The 17257-nt window shown below is 41.5% G+C and overlaps 1 protein-coding gene across 4 annotated transcripts in view; it reads left to right on the top strand.

The window, feature by feature from the left end:
- Window positions 1-17257, top strand: part of ulk4 (unc-51 like kinase 4) — a 502471-nt gene that overhangs the window by 208589 nt on the left and 276625 nt on the right. For all 4 annotated transcript variants that reach the window (XM_043719540.2, XM_043719541.2, XM_087978491.1 and 1 more), the window contains 2 exons: window positions 6585-6641; window positions 17116-17167. In XM_043719540.2, the coding sequence (XP_043575475.2) occupies window positions 6585-6641; window positions 17116-17167 (109 nt within the window). The remainder of the gene's footprint in view (window positions 1-6584; window positions 6642-17115; window positions 17168-17257) is intronic.

Below are 17257 nucleotides of genomic sequence, written 5' to 3'. Positions count from 1 at the left end.
AAGAGTGTTAAGTGTAGGTTAGGTTAGGGTGGAGGGAGTTGGGACTGTCCAGCTGGATGCTGTTCCAGTGGGGGTCGTGGTCTTGGGAATTGGATAGTCAGATCTGGTCAGGCATTGGATTCAAATAGTCATAAAGTAATTTTTGCAAGCAAATATTGACTTTGAAAGTAATAAAACATGCAGTTGTACATCATCTCAAACAGTACTTGTCATCATAAATAAGAGCTTTGTTACAGAATATCAAGTGTTGCCCTGGGAAAGGGTGGATATTCAAGAATAGTAATGATTTTCTTGTTTTTAGTTCAGAAATCTTCAAGGCAAGAACAACCATTGCATATCGAGTCATACAGCATGGAAACAGACCCTTGGAATTCAACCAGTCCATGCCGATCATAATCTCAAACTAAAAATAGTCCTACCTGCCTACTCCTAGCCCATATCCCTCCAAATCTTTCCTATTTATGTATCCATCCAAATGTCTTTTAAACATTGTAATTGTACCTGCTTTCACTATTTCCTCGGGAAGTTCATTCCACACGCGAACCACCTTCCGTGTAAAATATTTGCCTTTTATGTCTTTTTTAAATGACTCTCCTCTCACTTTAAAAATGTTCCCGCTAGTCTTGAAATTCCCCACCATAGGGAAAATACAACTATTATCAACTCTTACTATACCCCTCATTATTTTATAAACTATCAGGTCATCTCTCAACCTCCTACACTCGAGTGAAAAAGTCCCAGCCCATCCAGCCTTTCTTTATAATTCAAACCTTCCATACTCGGCAGTATCCTGGTAAATCTCTTCTGAACCCTCTCCAGCTTGATAATATCCTTTCTATAACTGGGCGGCCAGAACTGGACACAGTATTCTAGAAGAGGCCTCACCAGTGTCCTGTACAACTTCAACATAACGTCTCAATTGCTATACTCAAAGGACTGAGCAATGAAGGCAAGTGTGCCAAACACCTTTTTAATCATCCTGCCTTTATCTGATGCAAACTTTAAAGAATTATGTACCTGCACCCTTAGGTCTCTCTGTTCTACAACACGACCCATGACTGTTCTATTAATTGTATAGTCCTACCCTTATTTGTTGTACCAAAATGCAATACCTCGCATTTATTCAGATTGAACTCCATCTAGCTCATTGACCCATATGATCAAGATCTTTTTGTAATCTTCGAAAACCTTCTTCACTGTCTTCTATGCCACCAATTTTAGTGTCATCTGCAAACTTACTGACTATGCCTACTATATTCTCATCCAAATCATTTATATAAATGACAAATAAAAGAGGACCCAGAACCGATCCTTGTGGAACACCGTGGTCACAGGCCTCCAGTCTGAAAAGTGACCCTCCACCATTACTCCCTGACATCAATTTTCATGGTAACCTCAAAAATTTCAGTCAAGTTTGTGAGACATGATTTTCCTCGCATAAAACTGTCCCTACTCAATTTTTTTGCCCCTCTAAATAAATCCTATCTTTTATAATCACCTCCGACAATTTACCCACAACCAAAGTCGGACTCACAGGTATATAGTTCCCCGGTTTCTCCTTACAACCTTTCTTAAACAAAGGGGTACAACATTACCCACCCTCCAGTCATCAGGCATTTCACCCATATTTATAGATGATGCACATATTTCTGCAGGGGCTCTCGTAATTTCCTCCCTTACTTTCCACAGCGTTTTGAGATACAATGGATCAGGTCCCAGAGATCTATCCACCTTTATATTCTGTAAGACGTCCTGAACTTCCTCTTTTGTAATGTGGACTGTTTTTAAAATATCAAAGTTTATTTCTCAATATAGTGGTTTCTCAATGCACTTTGAACCCATATTTTCTAACTATGCTGCCACAACTCTAAGTTGTTTCTGCTTTGTGGAAAAAGTATCAAGGCCAACACCAGGAAATGATATGGGTTGGAAAATATTCATCAAAGGCAGGAGTCAATTAAGACAGGAACTTTGTGAAGGGGAAATACATTCGAAGCCAATTCCATTGATTTGCTTTGATCCACCGACTGAGTATTTTTAAAGTTATGTGTAGTAAATAGTTTATGCAAGGTAATGCCAAACTAATATTTGAAATAATGATATACAATAAAATCAAATATTCTTGTTGTTCAGATTCCATTTTACATATAATGGAAAGTGTTAAAATTCCTTCAAATTGTAAGCTTACTGGCTTCATTGCAATTCCTTTAAGACATTCCTGAAAACCACCACTTTAAGCATTTGATCATCTGGCACAGTACATCCTTACTATTAAAATTAGTTTCTAATGCTTCTATAAAGCATTTTACTGCTTTAATGGTGCCACACAGATATAGTTTGTTCTTGAACTCCTGTGGTGTTGTAAATAATCAAAATTAAGGGAAATATTCTAGTAAAGTGATGTATTGGGTGGGGGAGTAATAAAATTCAACCAAAAGCAGTGAATAAAAAGATAACAGATAGCAGGGGAGAAAGACTTTGAATAGTGGGAAAGGGAGGAAGAACAGGAGAGGACCAAAGTGTTGACTGTGACAAAAAAAAACCGTTGAAAGGGTTTATGATGGTAAACAAAAAGGAAAGCAGCAGGGTAGCATTTGTGCAAGAGGGTTTAACTACAAGGCAGAGTACGAAAAAAGTAAAAAGGAAGGATAACTCAGGAGATATTATTAGAGATGTTGGAAATCATGAGAACATTGAGGCGGCACGGTGGCACAGTGGGTTAGCACTGCTGCCTCACAGCGTCTGAGACCCGGGTTCAATTCCCGCTTCAGGCAACTGACTGTGTGGAGTTTGCACGTTCTCCCCGTGTCTGCGTGGGTTTCCTCCGGGTGCTCCGGTTTCCTCCCACAGTCCAAAAGATGTGCAGGGTCAGGTGAATTGGCCATGCTAAATTGCCCGTAGTGTTAGGTAAGGGGTAAATGTAGGGGTATGGGTGGGTTTCGCTTCGGCGGGTCGGTGTGGACTTGTTGGGCCGAAGGGCCTGTTTCTACACTATAATGTAATGTAATCTAATCTAATCTAATGAAAACTAGCATAAGGGCCCTTTACCTGAATGCTCATAGCATTCGTAACAAGGTCAATGAGTTAACGGCACAAATCATCGCAAATGAATATGATTTAGTAGCCATTACAGAGACATGATTACAGGATGGTCACGACTGCGTGTTAAATATCTCGGGGTATCAGACTGTTCGGAACGACAGACGGGTAGCTAAGAGATATGGCGTAGCTCTGATATTCAAGGATGACATCAGGTCGGTGCTGAGAGAATGAATAGGTTCTATGGAGAATAAGGTTGAATCCATTTGGGTGGAAATTAGAAATTCTAAAAGAAAATGTCACTGATAGGCATAGTCTATAGGCCATCAAATAACAACATCACATTGAGGCAGGCAATAAACAAAGGAATAACAAATACCTGTAAAAATGGTATTGCAATTACTTTGGGGGATTTTAATCTACATGTCAGTTGGTCGAACCACATCGGTCAAGGTCGCCTTGAGGAAGAATTCATTGAATATATCCACGATAGTTTTCTTGAACCATATGTAATGGAACTGACGAGAGAGCAAGCTATCTTAGATATGGTTATGTGTAATGAGACAGGAATAATTAATGACTGTCTCATTACACACTGTAAGTAATCTAATCTAATCTAATCTAAACTTCAACATTCGGAATGGTCTTGGAAGGAGTATGGTTGAACTTAGAATACAGATGGAGAGTGTGAAGATAAAATCCAGTACCATGGTCCTGTGCTTAAACAAGGGAGCCTACAATAGGATGAGGGAGGGCTTGGCTAAAGTAGACTGGAAAGAAAGACTTTATGGTAAGACAGTTGATGAGCAGTGGAGGACTTTCAAAGTAATTTTTCAGAGTGCTCAGCAAAAGTATATTCCAGTGAAAATGAAGGACTGTAAGAAAAGGGGTAATCTGCCGTAGGTGTCTGTGGAAATAAGAAAGGCTATCAAATCAAAAGAGAAGGCATACAAAGTGGCCAAAATCAGCAGGAAACTAGAAGATTGGGAAAGCTTTAAAGGTCAACAGAAAGTCACAAAAAGAGCTATAAAGAAAAAAAGGTAGAACATGAAAAAAAACTAGCACAGAATATAAAGACAAATAGCAAATGTTTCTATAAACATATAAAATGAAAAGAGTGGCTAAAGTAAATGTTGGTCCTTTAGAGGATGAGAAGGGAGGGGTACTTAGTCATGGGATATGATGAAATGGCTAAGGCATTGAATAGGTATTTTGTATAGGTCTTCACAGTGGAGGACACTAATAACATGTCAGTAATTGACAAAGAAACAAAGGTAGGCGAAGACCTCGAAACAATCATCACGGGAGAGGTTGTGTTGGGCAAACTAATGGAGCTAAGGATAGACAAGTCTCCTGGCCCTGATGGAATGCCTCCCAGGGTACTAAAAGAGTTGTCAGGAGAAATAGCAAGTGCACTTGTGGTAATATTCCAAAATTCGCTGGACTCTGGGGTAGTTCCAGCAGATTGGAAAACAGCAAATATGACACCATTGCTTAAAAAGGGTGATAGATAAAAATTGGGGAATTATAGACCAGTTAGCTTAACTTCTGTAGTGGGGAAGATGCTTAAGTCTACTGTTAAGGAAAAAATAGCAAGGCATCTAGATAGAAATTGTCCCATTGGGCAGATGCAGCATAGGTACATGAAAGGCAGGCCATGCTTAACTAATCTTTTGGAATTCTATGAAGACATTCCAAGCATGATGGACAACAGGGACCCAGTGGATGTGGTGTACCTAGATTTCCAAAAGGCCTTCGACAAGGTGCCACACAAGAGGCTGCTGCACATGATAAAGATGCATGGCGTTACAAGTAAAGTATTAGCATGGATAGAGGATTGGTTAACTAACAGGAAGCAAAGAATGGGGATAAATGAGTGCTATTCTAGTTGACAATAAGTAACTATGGTGTGCCTCAGGGATCAGTGTTGGGACTGCAATTATTGACAATTTACATAGATGATTTGGAATTGGGGACCATGTGTCAAAGTTTCTCAAAGTTTGCAGATGACACTAGGATGAGTGGCAGAGGAACATAGATACTTTAAGTGAGTGGCAAAGGTCTGGCAGTTGGAATACAATGTTAATAAATGGGAAGTCATCCATTTTGGTAGGAATAACAGTAAAAAGGACTATTACTTGAATGGAAAAAAAAATTGCAGCATGCTGCTATGCAAAGGGACCTGGGTGCATGAATCACTAAAAGTTGGTCTGCAGGTACAACAGATAATTAGGAAGGCGCAAATGGAATTTTCTCCTTCATTGCTAAAGGGATTGAGTTTAAAAGCAGCTGTATAAGGTGCTGGTGAGGCCACACCTGGAGTACTACGTGCAGTTTTGGTCTCCTTACTTGAGAAAGGATGTACTGGAATTGGAGGGGGTGCAGAAGAGGTTCACTAGGTTGATTCCTGAGTTGAGGGTGTGGGTTATGAGGAGACAGAGTAGACTGGGATTATATTCATTGGAATTTAGAAGAATATGGGGGGATCTTATAGAAACATATAAAATTATGAAGGGGATAGATAAGATATACGTAGAGAGGATGTTTCCACTGGCAAGTGAAACTAGCTCTATTCCTGATGAAGGGCTTTTGCCCGAAGCGTCGATTTTCCTTCTCCTCGGATGCTGCCTGACCTGCTGTGCTTTTCCAACACCACTCTAATCTAGACTCAAAATTAGGGGGAGCAGATTTAGGACTGAATTGAGAAGGAACCTCTAAATGCAGAGGGTTGTAAATCAATGGCATCTCTTGCCCAGTGAATGCTACTTCAATAAATGTTTTTAAAGTAAGATAGTTTTTTTTTAACAATGAAGGAATTAAGTATTACGGTGAGAGGTTAGGGAAGTGGAGCTGAGTCCATGAAAAAATCAGCCATAATCTTATTGAACGGTGGAACAGGCTCAAAGGGCCAGATGGCCTACTCCTGCTCCAAGTTCTTATATTCTATATTTATATCTTATGCTCCCCACTAGTTGGTTTGAAGGTAGGTAAAATCTATCAAGTGGCCTTCTGCTTGCCTACCTATCCCACACTGCCTGAAATGTAGGCGATGTATGCGTGTCCCAATGGGTTTATTGACCATTTAAAGACTTGGGTTGTTACCTGCAGTGAAGGGAGGACCAAACCATGTGGGAAACCCAGCAGCTTCAGCTGTATGGGCTGGAGTCGGACAAGCTGATGGCCTCCTTTGGAGTCACCTGGGCCTAGCATTGGTCACCCCTTCGAGATTATCCCCACCCTTCAGCCCTCCAATACACTCAACCCGCACTCACAAAGGCACTGGGGCAAACAGTAGCAAGGTAACTCGTTGACATAGGATATGATAAAGCAATCCTGGTTGAGAAGGTTTGGGGTGCTTGTGTCAGTATTCAATGGCCCATGGAGTTGAAACAAAGTAATTTATCTGAGCTCTGAGGCAAATCCACAGCTGTAATGTGATCTGTACTGCTAAGCACAATGGTGTTAAGGATGCATAAAATTTTGCAGATGCTGTTTTTAAAAAATAGTGTTACTGAGGCATGAACCATGAACAATCTATTTTTCAGATATTTAGACCCCAGGTTATCACTGAAGAGTTTCTTGTCAGCTGTGGAGCATTGCTTGTAAGTAAAGAATTACTAATTGCCATAATTGTTTTCCAATAAAAGGAATTAGCATGGATTTAAATATCATGCCTGATGACATCCTCAGGTTATCATATACTATTCAGAATCAATCAATCAATCATTTACTTTTGAAGCCCAGTCAAATGAAAAAAAAAACAACTCATATACAACAAGAACCCATAAATACTAAATGAGATAAACAATCGATCTGTTCTTCAGAAGCATTACTGCATTCTACATTATTGAAGAAATAGAGTATAGGAAGTCCCCGGGTTACGAATGCCCGACTTACAAACGTCCCCTACTTACGAATCAATCTCTGGCTTCTCATTTTTAAAAATTATTTTCAAATATCAGACTCACGTACAATGTTGCGTCCTAACGAACAGGCGGACTAATTAGCTCGTATCTGTTCCGACGCTCACATTCGACTTACAAACAGTGGAAAAAACAGAACTTGTTCATAACATAGGACTGCTCTTTCATAAGGAATGAATCAAAAATTTATCTTTTTATTGTAAAGTGTTATGAATTATCATCCTCCAGTCATAATAATTGCTGCTCTTATTAGGTGCTTCTCCATAAAAATGTACAGATTGCTTTCTGACATTTTAATGGATCTGCACAACTTCCATGGCATTTAGTGACACCACTATTCCTCCTCAGAATGAGCATGACTATTTAATTCCAGACTCAGTCAAGCCTGGACTGTTGTGAGTGACTAGGATTGATTCTATTAACATAATTTTGATGTAACTATCCGTTACTACATTCTGTGAGAGACATAACCTTGCTTTTATTGGGTGAAGTTGCTGTAATGTTTATCATGAGTTCTGCTTCCTTTTGTTAGCTTTTTTAATAATGGACTTTGTTGACTTTGCTGTCATGCACATGTAAATAAAGTGCTAAGTAAATCGCGTTTGCCAGCTGTAAGGTATGCTATTTGATCTAAGTATTTTCACAACTACAATCCCATTTCCTACTCACTAATAGAGAGCAAGTCATCATCTGGTTTAATTGTATTGCAGCAGTTTTCACAGTAGCTTCACTAATTGGCCATGACATGATGCTGAATTTTTGAATGGACTTAAATACTGAAGGCTCAAGTCTAACTATGTGCCTAATAAATACTTAGAAACTCTCTACTTTTGCAGTCACTGTGTTGCAAATCCTCAACTTTGCATAAAAAATGGAAATATGATTGCAAGCCACCTGAATATTTAATTCAAAATGTCCTCAAGCTTCTTTAGTTCAATAAAACAAAGATCTGCAGATGCTGCATATCAGAAATTGCTGGAAAAACTCAGCTGGTCAGGCAACATCTGTCGGGAAAAAGCAGAGTTAACATTTGAGTCCAGTGATCTTTGTTTGGAAGGGTAGGAAAAAGGGTATTTATAGTGCAGACAGACTGGTAGGGAGACGAGCAGATGGGTGGAAATGGAGCCGAGAGAGAGAGAGATGAAAGGAGAAAGTAAATAAGGGGATTATTGATATTAGGCCAGCACAGAAGAGAAGCTGAATAAGTAATAATGAGCATAGGAATAAGAGAGAATGGATAGACTGTATTGAAAACAACCCAAGTCATGTGATAATAGGACTAAGAGTAGATCAGAAAGGGTTGGCTGTGCTGAAAGCAGTCCTTGTCATGGGACTGGGTGTGGGGATGGGTAAAAAAAAATGAATGGACAGAATCAATTTCTAAAGTTATTGAGCTCGATGCTGTGTCATAGAGGCTGCAGGGTCCCCAAGCTGCAACTATTTGCAGATACCTATGCTGCTCTGGAACCTTCCTTCCCTCCTTTTCCCTCTGACTTCATCCTTTCTTCTAACCCTACCTCTTGTCATGTATTTATTATTCTTTCTGACCTGTCACTCTCTTGATACTGAACTTTCTGTACTCAGCAAAGGTCTTAGTTTTTTTTCCTTCTGCGCCCCACCTCAATGACTTCTTGCATAATATACCATCGATTTCTTCATCCCTCACCTCTGCTTCTGTGCCCATTTCTTTGGTCAGGAGTCCTCTCCCTATCCCACAGACCCCTTCACTAGCTTTCAACATCGTCCTCCACTTGGATCCCTCCCTCTAGCCATTTACCTGTGCAGTGATTGGAACCAGGTGAACCTTGTTGACTATGAGGTCCTTGATTGTGGTTATTAACCTGGGCCAATCAGGGAGCCCTGACTGACAAAAATAAACAGTGGATTTAGAATCTCCTCAGTTCAGGGGACTGACTCTGAGTTGGCTGGCCACAGTCAGTGTACTGTGCACAGCAAATAAAGGGTTACTTGGTGACGGGATATTGTCCTCTGTCTGGTTATTTCAATCTGTTATTAAGAAATGTTGACATTAGATTAGATTCCCAACAGTGTGGAAACAGGCCCTTCAGCCCAACAAGTCCACACCAACCCTCCGAAGAGCAACCCACCCAGATCCATTCCCCTATATTTACCCCTGAGTAATGCACCTAACACGATGGACAATTTAGCATGGCCAATTCACTTAACCTGCACATCTCTGGGAGGAAAACGGAGCACCCGGAGGAAATCCATACAGACACAGGGAGAACGTGCAAACTCCACACAGACAGTCGCCTGAGGCTGGAATCGAACCTGCTAACACTGCCACCGTGCCGCTCTGATGTAATGCTGACATTACATCAGTCAGATCGATTTTTCTACTTCCCCTCATGTTTTTGAAAATATCTCCCTCTGACTGCACTCCGTGCTCTCAGATCCAAGTCGGCCAGCAAGGATGGTGCTGTTGTTGTCTAGGGTATACTGACCTTTACATTGTGGAAGCTGAATGCCAGCTCTCAGATACCTCCTCCTCGACTGTGACCACACAATCAAGCATCAGGCCAGTGTGTCCATTGCTGTCACCAATTTCATCTCATCTGGGGATCCCCCACCCCCCACCTGCCTCCAAGCTCATACTGCCCGAACCATGTACAGCTGCCTCTGCCTTCTCCCCAAAATCCACAGACAGGCCTGCCTGGGTTGACCCATTGTTTACATCTGTTCCTGCCCCCATGGAACTTATTTCTTTCTACCTCGTCTTGATTTTTTTCTCTCCTTGTCCAGTCCCTACCCACTTACATCCATAATGTTTTTGATGCTTTATGTCAGTTTCAAAATTTCCAGTTCACAGACACCAGCTGCCTCCTCTTCACCATGGCCATACAGTCCCTTTATATGTGCAGGATGGTCTGAGGGCTCTCCGCTTCTTCCTGGTAAAAAGGCCTGAACTGTTTGCATTCACCACCACCATTTTTCACCTGGCTGAGCTCATCATCAGTTTGAACAACTTCTTCTTTAAATCCTCTCACTTTCCTCAGATCAAACAGGTATCAGCATGGGTGCCAGTTATGCCTCTCTCTTTGTTGGGTATGTGGAACATTCCTTGTCTCAATCCTAATTGGCCCTCACCCAATACTCTTTCTCTGGTATATCGATGACACCATCAGTACTGCTTCCCTCTCTCATTTGGAACAGGAAGAATTTATCAATTTTGCTTCCAATTTCCACCCTGATCTCAACTTAACTTGGTCCATCTCTGAATCCTTCCTTCCCTTCCTCGACACCTGTTTCCATTTCTGTGGATAGACTGGTCATTAATATCCATTGCAAACCCATTAACTCCCACAGTTACCTTGAGTATCATCCTCAAGGCATGCTACCTGTAAGGTCTCCATTCCATTCTCTCATTTTCTCTGTTTCCATAACATCTGCTCTGATGCCACTTTCTGCAGGTGGGCCTCAGAAATATCCACCTGTTTCCTCAATTGAAGATTCCCTGCTACCTTGGGGGCCTTGACCATCCATTCTCCCATGCATCAACCCTCACTCTTTCTCTTCCCTCCCACAGCAGGGAGAGGGTCCCTTCTGGTCTGCATTTGCCACACAACCAGCCTCCACATTCAGAGAATCTTATGCTGTTATTTCTGCCACTTCCAATGGGATGCCATAACCAAACACATATTCCCTTGAAATGAATGCATGGAGGCCAGTATCATTTCACCAAATCTCCCTTTATTTAAACATGGAGATTCTAGCTTCCTCAGAGGCGGCTGTCAGAATGAACAGAATCTCTGATGCTGCTGTTCATATCTGTCAGGCAGGGTCCCTGATTGGACCAGATTAGATTAGATTCTGTACAGTATGGAATCAGGCCCTTCGGCCCAATAAGTCCACACCGACCCTCCGAAAAGTAACCCACCCAGACCCATTCCCCTACCTTATATTTACCCCTGACTAATGCACCTAATACCATGGGCAATTTAGCATGGCCAATTCACCTTACCTGCACATCTTTGGATTGTGGGAGGAAACTGGAGCACCCGGAGGAAACCCATGCAGATATTGGGAGAATGTGCAAACTTCACACAGTCGCCCAAGGCGGGAATTCAACCTGGGTCCCTGATGCTGTGAAGCAGCAGTGCTAACCACTGAGCCATCATGCCACCCCAAATTAGCAGCCCCAGTCAGGGAACTCGTATGAAATCTACTTGGCTGACCTCGTTACAATCACTATATCTCTCCCCTTCCAGCTCCAAGGATGTAGGCTGGTTCTTTTTTTTTGTTGTAGCTCCCCCTGGGCATTTTAGCACTGGATCAGGTTTCTCGAGCTCTGCCTCTGATAAGGGCACTATGTAACGCACAGTATCTCACTTTGTGTGCCTGGAAATTCTTGGAAGAAATTAATTTTCCTTATCACGTGACAAAGGCGTTGAGGGGGCAACATCCGTCATGTCCATCTCAAATTCCGAGGTATCGTCAATGCTTGACCAAAGAGGGAGAACTCCCGGATTCCAGAATAGTTGGAAGGCTAGTTGAGGAGCCATGCACATTTTGCTCCTGCCCTGTTTGTGACTTTGCACCTTTCGTCAACGCATGAAGAAAACGGTCTTTCTTTCTTAGCAGAGTGTTATGTCCAACATTGGTGATCCTGATGCTGTTTCACTCCAGGTCTGGGAAGGTAAGATTTAGCCTGATGTGGAGTCTGCTGGAGCTAACCCTGTTGTTGCAATAGGGGTGATTCTATAATCAAACAGGAGCTGGGACAGTTTGTGGACTGTTTCTTTCAGACTGCCTTCAAAGTTTGGACTGCTCTTCTGCCAGACAATTGGATGATGGATGGTCTGGAGCTGTCCTTATATGTCAAATACCGTTGAAATTTATGAAATACTCAAATTCCCTGCTGGTAAAGAAGGGCCCGTTATCTGTGACCAACACTTCCAAGAGTCCGTGTATTGCAAAAGATGCACGCTTTTTTTTATTGTCGACACTGTATTTGATGAATGAACTCTACGCACGTCCAGCCATTTTTAGTGGGTGTCCACAATGACTAAAAACATTGAGCCGCTGAAAGGACCTGCATAGTTGGCGTGTAATTAAGGCCATTCCCACAAATGTGGGGAGCTGCTGGCAATACCTTTTGTCCTTTTTGGCACTCTGGGCACTGCATCACCAATGCTGCTATGTGTGCATCCAAGCCTGGCCACCCCATATAACATCTCACCAGCATCTTCATTTTGGAAACCCCAAATGACCCTGGTGAAGTTCAGTCAGTATCTGGTGGTAACCTTTGCTCAGGATGATCACTGTTGCACCCCATAATAATATACTGTCTTCTATTGTGATCTGGTCTCTCCAGGTCAAAAAAGGTTTTCAGTTCTGATGTGACAGTCCTTTGGTTTCCCCCATCACCACCAACTGTTTCTGTTTTGCCAGAAACGGATCTTTCTACGTTCAAAGGGTGAGATTGTCCAGAAAATGTAAAACTATTACAAACTGTTTCAGTGGCGGTACCATGAATGGTGTATCCGCCAGCAGGAGGCAGCTCAATGCATTTGTATTTGTTACTTGGCCTCCCAGATGGTGTACCAACTTCTAATTATACGCTGTTAGTATCAGATCCAATTGCTGAACTCAGCCTAAGGTACTGCCTTGTCGTCTTTAGGTAGGTCAACAGGGGTTTGTGGTCATTATAATTACAAATTGATGACCAAAAAGCTGTTGGTGGAACTTTCTAACTCCAAATATGACTGCCAACCCTTCCTTCTCTACCTTAGCGCATTTATGCTCTGCATTAGCCGAAGTCCTGGATGTATATGCTATTGGGCGTTACTCTCCATTGGGCGACCTATGACCTAATACTATCCCAATGCCATACAGGGAGGCATCGCATGCCAATACCAGATCTCTTTTGGGATATAGATGTCAACATCTTAGAGGATGATAGCTGTCTCTTCAGTTTGCTGAAGGCTACATCTTAGCTTCATGGCCATTTCCAAGGCTGACCTTTTCTTAAGAGTTGATGCAACGGTGACAGGATGGAAGCCAGATTATGCATTAACTTTCCATAATAATTCATCAGTTCAAGAAAAGACTTAAGCTCCAGTATAGGTGTGAGAGCCAGGGCATCTTTTATTGCCCTCACTTTATCTTCCAATTGGTGTAATCGGGTCTTGTCAACTCTTGTAGCATGAGTATTAGAGATGTCCAGCTCAGAAATAGACCCTTCGGTCTAACTTGTCTATGCCAACCAGATATCCTAACCTAATTTAGTCCCATTTCCCTCTAAACCTTTCCTATTCATATACCCATCCAGATCCCTTTGAAATGTTGTAATTGTACCAGCCACCATCACTTCCTCTGGCAGCTCATTCCATACAGGCGCCACTTTTTGCGTGAAAAAGTTTCCCCGAGGGCCCTTTTAAATCTTTCCCCTCTCACCTTAAATATATGCCCTCTGGTTTTGGACTCCCCTACCTTGGGGTAAAGAATTTGACTATTCACCCTTTGGGGTGCCTGGAACATATTTTCCCTTTCTAAGGCTTGCATCTGTTTGGGGAAAACATTTAAGGACTATGTCCAAATTCTCTAAGTGATCCTTATTGGTGTTCCCTGTTATTAGCAGGTCATTTAGATCAGTGGCGACTAGGGGTAGACCTTATAAAATGTTTGGCGAAAGTGAGGACTGCAGATGCTGGAGATTAGAGTCAAGAGTGCGGTGCTGGAAAAGTACAGCAGCTTAGGCAACATTCGAGTAGCAGGAACATCGACGTTTCGGGCAAAAGCCCTTCATCAGCAATGTTCTCCACCTGGAAAATATTCTCCACCTGCACCACCTCCACCTGGAAAATGTTCTCCACCTGCACCACCTCCACCTGGAGAATGTTCTCCATCTGCTAAAAGATTGCGCAGGCTGACAATAACCCAAGTGGTAAGCCATTGTGTTGGTACAAACCCTTATCAGTAATGATCACAATTATGAATGGCTCCAGTCCAGTTTTGTGAAGTGCACCCCCCTCCCCCCCCATCTACTTTGCATATAGTCTATGTGAGAGATTGTGTTTTTATCCACCTAAAAGTGGTTTACCATTTGTTTAAAAACTCCAGAAAAGGCAAACTGATCTGTCAGGCTTCACAATTGGTACGACCGGTGCTGCCCATTCCATAAACTGGGCTAGATTGAGGATTCCTTCACCATTCATCCTTCTGATTTCTGCCTCTAATTCAGTCCATAAGGCAATTTACACTGGGTGGGCCTTGCTGAACTGTGCAATTGCTCCCTAGGCAACATGTAAAGTGGCCTTAGCTCCATTGATAGTCCCTAGACTATCCTGCAAAACCTCCAGATATTTAATTATGACTTTATTCAGGCAGACATTTTCTAATTGAAAAATGTTGAGAGACTCTCAGTAGATCTTTCAGAACCAATTTTGTCCCATCAAGCTTGGGCCCGAGCCTTTTACTTCAATCATTTGTAACTGAGCCAGCCGCTTCTCATAAGAGACTAGAACAGAAGTTGAATCCTTAATCTGTAAAGGTTTCCCATGATAGGTTCTCAGTCCAGCCGAAGTTTTGCCCAAACATAAGGGTTGGAGTCCAGAGTGAGTTTTGTTAAAGACTGGTTCTGCGATAACTGAAACAGCCACACGGGTATCGACTTCCGTTAGAACCAGGTGACCATTTAACCAGATTATTTTTTTGGTTGGTTCTGATTTGAATGCTGCTAAGCAATTTAACTTCCAAACCAGATGTAGGTGGACTTTACAAGGTGTGCACTCTTCTAGATACTAGCCTAGTACATGATGCTAGCAATGCTTATCCCAACTCAAAGATGACTGGTGCGAATGAATTTCTTCAGAAGAGTTTTTTTCTCTCACTGCCACTGTAATAACTCCACTGAGGATAGTATCCCTTCATCAAGTTACCCTTTATTTACACGTTCATAGTGCTTGACACTGGTCCGACTTCCTCAGAGCCACCTGGGTGAAGAGAACTTCTGACACTCCTGTTATATATTTTTTTAAAACTAAAAAGGGCAAATCTGTTTTTTTTTTCCTTTTTTCTTTTTTTCTCTTTTTTAATCTTTTTTGTGTATGTGCAGGTGTGAGACACAATGAAAGACAACATTGTACAAATCTTTATTCAATTTACACCAAGAAAGGAAATACCAGGGTGGCCAGTGACAAGCAATGCCCTTCTCGTCAAAGGGTAATGCTGCGTGATCAAAAAAGTGAAAGGAAGAGTAGGGATTTTGAAAAATTTTTAATTTTTTTTCTTCCTTCCTTCTTCTTGGAGCTCTCTGGATGTGGAGCAGCTGGTCCACGGACAGTCCCCTTCCTCTCAGACACAGTCAAGGAGGAGAGTCCTTGCACATACACACACTGACCCAGCTCCCTCAGAGCCAGCTCTCAGAGTGAACAAAACCTCTGACATTCTTGTTTATTTTTTTCTTTTTTTTTCTTTTTCTTTCTTTAAAACCCCCACACTACCGCCTAACTGTGGTTGTGCTTATTTTTTCCCTAGCACCCATGTTGTGTGTGTGTAGGTGTGAGACACAGTGAGAGACACAAGGTGCACGAATCTTTATTCAATTTCCACCACAGGAAGAAAGGAAACACCCAAGTGGCCAGTGACAAGCAGTGCCCTTCACATCAAAGGGCAATGCTGTGTGATCAAACAGTGAAGGGGAGGACAGGGATCAGGAAGGGTAGGGATATTTGTCAGCCAGTGCTGCCTGATTGGATGAGGTCAACAGTCCCAATCAAGGAACTCATATTTTATGAGGTCCATATGGCTGACCTCATTATAATCACTACAAACAGATGTTAAGCTAACTGGCCTTTAGTAACCTTTATTCCTCACTTTCCTTTTGGTTTCATAAATTACATATAAGGTGTTATTTTGGCAGTTTTCCGATCCTCTGCAAGTTTTCCAGAGTCTTTGGATTCTTGAAGATTACAACAATGTATCCAATATCTCTGCTCCTACTTCCTTTAAAATTCTTAGATGCAGCCCATCAAGTCCAAGGGTCTTATTGGCCCCATTATTTCCCCTCATACTTTTCCTCGAGTAATAGTTATTGTGTTTATTTCCTGCTCCCCGCCAGCCTCCACTTTAGTCCCTTTAGCCCCTTCGTTATTTTGTATGTTTGTGATGCGATTAGTAGCTTCTGCTCTGAAGACTGGTACAAAGTATTTGTTCAACTCCTCCGCCATTTCCTAGCTCACCATTCTCATTTCACTAACTCTTGCTGTCTAAGAGGCCAGTGATAACGTTTATATTTCTTTTCCTTATTTATTTGAAGAAGTTTTTACTGGATTTATGGTACTTGCTAGTTTGCCCTTGCTAGTTTATTTTTTCCCTTTTTTTATTTTGGGTCATCCTTTGTTGACATTTAAAACTTCCCCATTCCTCTGATTTATCACTTTGCCACATTGTATATTTCTCTTTCAGTTTGATAATGTGCTTAATTTCCCGGTTAACCGTGGTTGATTTAACCCCTTCCGAGAATCATCTTCACTAGGATTTATCTTTGGTCTGAGTCATGAGCTTTTTTATGAAATGTTTGCCATTGTTCACTGGCTGTCCTTTTCCGAGTCATAGATTTGTCACCTATCCTTATAACTCAGACCTTCTATTTCTGGCAACATTCTTGTAGATCTTTTTTGAGCAAGGGCAACTAGAACTATACACAGTATTCCAGAAGAGGCCTCACCAACTCTATGACTCTTATTTCCAAAAAATAATTTAGGTCACAGATTTATTTTTAGAGTTTCAAATAAGGGCACTGTTTATAGATCCTGACATTGCATTCACACCTTGCAGCTCCAGATATCCCAGGTTATGGCAATTAGGTTTGTTTATTTTCCATATTTCCTCATTTTTGCCAGTTAATGTTCACATAGGAGCTCCAACACTTGTCACTGTTAGTATGGAATAAGACGAGACTTGAAAAAGGAAATTATCTTCTGCATTGAGCATCATAGCTGCTGAAAGCATTGACAGGAAGTGTATGTAATATCCAAGGTCAAAAGTTTGTGAAATAAATAATTTTTAGGATTGATAGATTTTTGCCTGTTAAATTATATACGTTTCTTCTGTGTTTGTTGCAAAAATAATGAAGACTACACATTTTAAAATATCGCAACATGACCTTTGCATGTTGGTTTGTTTTCAGAATCACATTAAATCTATCGATTCTGGAGAGACAAATTTAGAAAGTGCAGTAGGTAAGTACATCATTTTAATTTAAGATGAAATGTAAAATCTGTTTTTCCACATTTGTCTAATTTTCATATAGACAGGTTTCTGACATCATA

The sequence above is a fragment of the Chiloscyllium plagiosum genome, unplaced genomic scaffold, assembly GCF_037043375.1.
Source record: "Chiloscyllium plagiosum isolate Xiang-an unplaced genomic scaffold, Cpla_swu_hap1 HiC_scaffold_34, whole genome shotgun sequence".
NCBI classification, from domain to species: Eukaryota; Metazoa; Chordata; class Chondrichthyes; order Orectolobiformes; family Hemiscylliidae; genus Chiloscyllium; species Chiloscyllium plagiosum.
This window is presented reverse-complemented; position numbering and strand designations above follow the sequence as displayed.